This window comes from Priapulus caudatus, unplaced genomic scaffold (assembly GCF_000485595.1).
Source record: "Priapulus caudatus unplaced genomic scaffold, Priapulus_caudatus-5.0.1 Scaffold2270, whole genome shotgun sequence".
Classification (NCBI taxonomy): domain Eukaryota; kingdom Metazoa; phylum Priapulida; class Priapulimorpha; order Priapulimorphida; family Priapulidae; genus Priapulus; species Priapulus caudatus.
The window spans coordinates 6,225-7,759 of record NW_014579331.1 but is presented as its reverse complement, the minus strand read 5'-3'; the positions used below and the strand labels follow the sequence as shown (position 1 = coordinate 7,759).

The window sequence follows — 1,535 nt, the reverse complement described above, 5'->3', positions numbered from 1 at the left end:
CAACAGGACACAGCCATGACACGCACGCACACAAACACAAACACGATCGCATATGGTATGGTAAGCTGCCGTACAAGTGAGCCTACGTAAGGCCTGTACGTACAACACGACGCGGACCACGACCTGACACGGACCAGCCTACCTGAGGACGACACACCTTTACAGCGGCGGGCAGCGGCGTCCGGGTAACCTGCACGACTGGCAGCTGCGGCTGCTGCTGCGGCGCAAGCCTGACCACGGGTGAGATCATCGGTCGGATCATGCGTATCTGCGTGGGGGTGCCGACGCCGCCGGACACGGGCCGGACGGCCGTCTGTATCACGCCGCTGACCACTGGTGCCTGCTGCTGCTGGAAGACACATGCATGTACACACCGGTCAGTAATGTGTGTGCGTATGCGTGTGTGTGTGTGTGTGTGTGTGTGTGAGTGAGAGTGCGTGTGTGCGCGCGTGTGTGCGTGCGTGTGTGCGTGCGTGTTTGTGCGTGCAAGCGCGCATGTACATGCGCATGCGAGCGTGCGTGCGCGCATGTATATGCGCATGCGAGCGTGCGTGCACGCATGTATATGCGCATGCGAGCGTGCATGTTAATGCTAGCCCTGTATGCGTGTGTGGCATGCGTGCTGATCCTAACCCCCCCTTTCCTACATCGTACCTTGTTGATGTGCAGCATGGGTGGCGCTGGCCGCACGACGGCGGCGGCGGCAGCGGTAGCGGCGGTAGCGGGCGGCGGCTGAGTCACTGGAGCAGACGTCGTTGACGTTGTGATCAGCTGCAGACGCCCGTCCGGAAGCTTCATGAGTTGCGCCGACTGACCTGCAGGTGGCGACACGTGTGCATGCGTTACTCACTGCCATCTAGATTCTCGTCGCTGCTCGACGTGCAGCGCCCCCTACCTTGTTTTGACGTTTTGTTGACGTTTTGACGTTGAAATTTTCGTTGTTGTTCGACGTGCCCCCTACCTAAACCTCATGTTATATAGCGCCCCCTACCTAAACCTCATGTTATATAGCGCCCCCTACCTAAGCCCTGTGTTATACAGCGCCCCCTACCTGGCTGTAGGCCCTTGATGGCCAGTTGACCGCTGGGCAGCCTCGTGATCTGTATCTGCTGCTGATGCGGTGGCGCCGCCTGCTGGCCGATCACGATCGCCGGCCGCGGCTGACCGCCAGGTGTCACCACCGTCGTCGCCTTGCCCGTCACCGGCATTGGCTGGATCTTGCTGAGCGGATTTCCGAGGAAGTTACGCTTGATCGGGGCCAGCCCGGGAACCTGGCTGGAGATGGCGCCACTCGTGCCGATCTTCACGACTGCACGCGCAGACAAGAGAGCATGCGTTAGAATGCAGCTCGGTGGTGACAAATGCTGTGTTTTATCAACAATGTGGGAATTACGATGACAAGACATGAAGGCAGCATAACCTATAACACTAGCAGCAAGAACAGATGCACTGCAAAGCCAAATCGGAAAGTCTCCGCCGCCATATTGAGATCAGATAAGAGAGGGTATAAACAGCCCTTTTTATAACATGGGTAG

General features: G+C 58.3%; 1 protein-coding gene across 1 annotated transcript in view; it reads right to left on the bottom strand.

Moving 5' to 3' along the window:
* Positions 1-82: 82 nt before the first annotated feature.
* Positions 83-1,535, bottom strand: part of LOC106818473 (nucleosome-remodeling factor subunit NURF301-like) — a 2,874-nt gene continuing 1,421 nt past the window's right edge. Inside the window, exons 2-4 of the mRNA XM_014823176.1 lie at positions 1,052-1,309; positions 655-815; positions 83-349 (exon numbers count right to left, since the gene is read on the bottom strand). Coding sequence (XP_014678662.1) covers positions 83-349; positions 655-815; positions 1,052-1,309 — 686 coding nt within the window. The remainder of the gene's footprint in view (positions 350-654; positions 816-1,051; positions 1,310-1,535) is intronic.